Source organism: Coregonus lavaretus (genome assembly GCF_964263955.1).
Source record: "Coregonus lavaretus genome assembly, contig: HAP1_SCAFFOLD_9303, whole genome shotgun sequence".
In the NCBI taxonomy this organism is placed as follows: Eukaryota; Metazoa; Chordata; class Actinopteri; order Salmoniformes; family Salmonidae; genus Coregonus; species Coregonus lavaretus.
The window spans coordinates 10,264-13,071 of NW_028161287.1; the positions used below are offsets into that span (position 1 = coordinate 10,264).

Consider the following 2,808-nt stretch of genomic DNA (forward strand, 5'->3'; position numbering starts at 1 on the left):
TCATCTCTGAGTTCATCTCAGGTCAGATCTAATCAGGAAGTGATGATGACTCACAAGACGTTACAACACAACACAGTCATCTGGAACATACACACATACACACACACACACACGGATATGAACTGTCATCTATGACGTGGTGTAATGAGATGGTTGCTATAACAACAGGTCTACAGGGACCAGCTGATAATTAGTTCTCTGTGTTCAGGTAGAAACTAAATGTGTCTGTATGTGTGTGTGTTTACAATAAAGGATGGATAACCTGCCATACCTGCCATATCTTCCCCAATGTGACTGTAACTGTCAAACAGCTGTGGACACATTTACATTTACATTTTAGTCATTTAGCAGACGCTCTTATCCAGAGCGACTTACAGTTAGTGAATACATATCTTTTTATACTGGCCCCCCGTGACACGACACAGACATGGAGTCATATATTGTCAGCTGTACTGTACTGTATGTGTAAAAACATGGTGTCTTCTGTTACAGATTGACACCTGAGACAACAGACAACACACGTCTATATCAGCATGACGAACTGCTGACACCCCCCTCACCTGACTACCAGAGAGAGAAAGACGGAAAGAAGAGAGAACACACTTTTCATCCTCCCATCCTCCCATCCTCTCTCCCACTCAACCCATCTGGACAAGGAGAAACGTTATTTTCCAGAGAGGAGGAAGTGAACGTCAGAGGATTTTGACCTCTAACCCCTGACCTGTGACCTCAGTATGTCAGGTCTGCGTGGTAAGCTGCAGCGTGTCCAGTGGCGGTCAGGATGGCACTCCTTCACCTCCAGAGTCCTCAGGACCAAACCTGTAGAGAGCATGTTGGACTCTGGGACAGGTAGGTGTTTACAGGGGGGTCTCTAGGGGTGTGTGAAGGTGGTAATGTGTGTGTGTGTGTGGAGGGGGGGTATATGTGTGGGTATACAGTATGTGTGAATATATGTGTGTACGTTATGTTAACATGTGGGTTTTATGTTAAGGTGTGTGTTTGTATGCTAATGTCAGTGTGTGTGTGCAGGTGGTACCAGCAGCCATGGCACCAAACTAGCGAGGGTGTTGTCCACGGTAGACCTGGTGTCACTAGGGGTGGGCAGCTGCGTTGGCACGGGGATGTACGTGGTCTCCGGGCTGGTTGCTAAGGAGATGGCCGGACCTGGCGTCATCGTCTCCTTCATCATCGCTGCTGTCGCCTCTATACTGTCAGGTAAGAACACACACTTACACACACACACACACACACACTTACACACACACACACACACATCTACAGCTACATGATATTTGTGTGTCTCCCCTTCAGGAGTGTGTTATGCTGAATTTGGGGTGCGCGTTCCCAAGACAACGGGCTCGGCCTACACCTACAGCTACGTGACAGTGGGGGAGTGTGTGGCCTTTTTCATTGGCTGGAACCTGATCCTGGAGTACCTGATTGGTACAGCCGCGGGGGCTTCGGCTCTCAGCAGCATGGCGGACTCACTAGCCAATAAAAGCATCTCTACGTTTATGACAACACACATCGGAACACTCAACGGCCTGGGTGAGTCTGGAGGGGGGAGGAGAGGGGGGAGGAGAGGGGGAGGGGAGGGGGGTGTGGAAGTGAGGAGGGTGTGTGTGGAGTTTCCAGTTGCTGTGACATCATATTCCCTGAGACCTGGGCTGTGTCCAGCATAGAAATATATTGCATAGAACAGCCATGCCTTTCTGACAGGCAGAGTAATAATACAAGTCAGGAGGTTTGACCTTCCTGAATGTGAGCCTGAAGTCTAGAGTGGCTAGCAGTGTAGAAACAGACAGTGAAAGCTCATTCCTCAACATAACAGATGAACACTACTTTTCCTCTTTGTGGATTGTATCGAGGGTTATGCTACAGTGTTGTGATATTTGTGTGACAGCCTAGGAACTGTGGAAACAGACAGAGGGAGACAAAATCTCTCTAACAGGAAAAGGAAATGGTAACTTTCCAACAGCTGGCCATCTAGCCTGCCATCCACACACACACACACACACACACACACACACACACACACATACACACACACACACACACACACACACTGCTGGTACGGTGCATGACTGTTGACAGTGTGTGTTCATGTGTGTTCTGCTGGTTCAGTTTTTGATAATGGTGGGGCCCAGGCGTCTAATGTAAGCTCTGTTACAGTAAACTATGATATAGGCCCTCGTGTGAACCATTTTAACTTTGAGCCTGTTTCTTATGCTGAGGACTATAAAGCACTAAAGGCAATAGACACTAAAAAGTCTGCAGGTCCAGACAACCTGGATCCCTCTTAAAGATAGCAGCTGGTATTATTACTGAACCTGTAGCTTCACATTTTCAACTTGAGTCTCTTGACCAATTCTATACCCAGCATTTGGAAATCAGCGTATGTCCTCCCACTGCTAAAGGGTGGAGATCCCTCAGATGCTATGAACTATCATCCTATCGCCAGACTCCCTATCCTGGCAAAAGTCTGAGTCCCTAGTGAACTCACAGTTAACAAACATCTTAATTGAAAAGAACATACTGAGCGGGGTTCAGTCTGGCTTTAGATCGGGGCACAGCACCACAACTGCAGCTATGGCAGTGGCAAATGACATCATACATGCACTTGATAAAAAGCAACATTGTGCTGCTCTGTTTGTTGATTTATCAACGGTATTTGATTCAGTTGACCATGAATTGTTGCTAGCTAGACTCAGTAACATTGGTCTCAGTGAAGGGGCAGTAAGTTGGTTTAGGAACTATCTTTCTGACAGAACACAATGTGTATATGCTGACAATCACAAGTCTAGCTTT

General features: G+C 47.0%; 1 protein-coding gene across 1 annotated transcript; it reads left to right on the plus strand.

Moving 5' to 3' along the window:
* Positions 1-734: 734 nt before the first annotated feature.
* On the plus strand, positions 735-1,548 carry LOC311120855 (putative cationic amino acid transporter; the record flags this gene model as incomplete). Its single annotated transcript, XM_084195417.1, has 3 exons — positions 735-849; positions 1,030-1,215; positions 1,312-1,548. Coding segments are annotated over 3 exons (538 nt in total), but the record flags the coding sequence as incomplete, so codon positions are not given.
* Between the last annotated feature and the right edge of the window lie 1,260 nt (positions 1,549-2,808).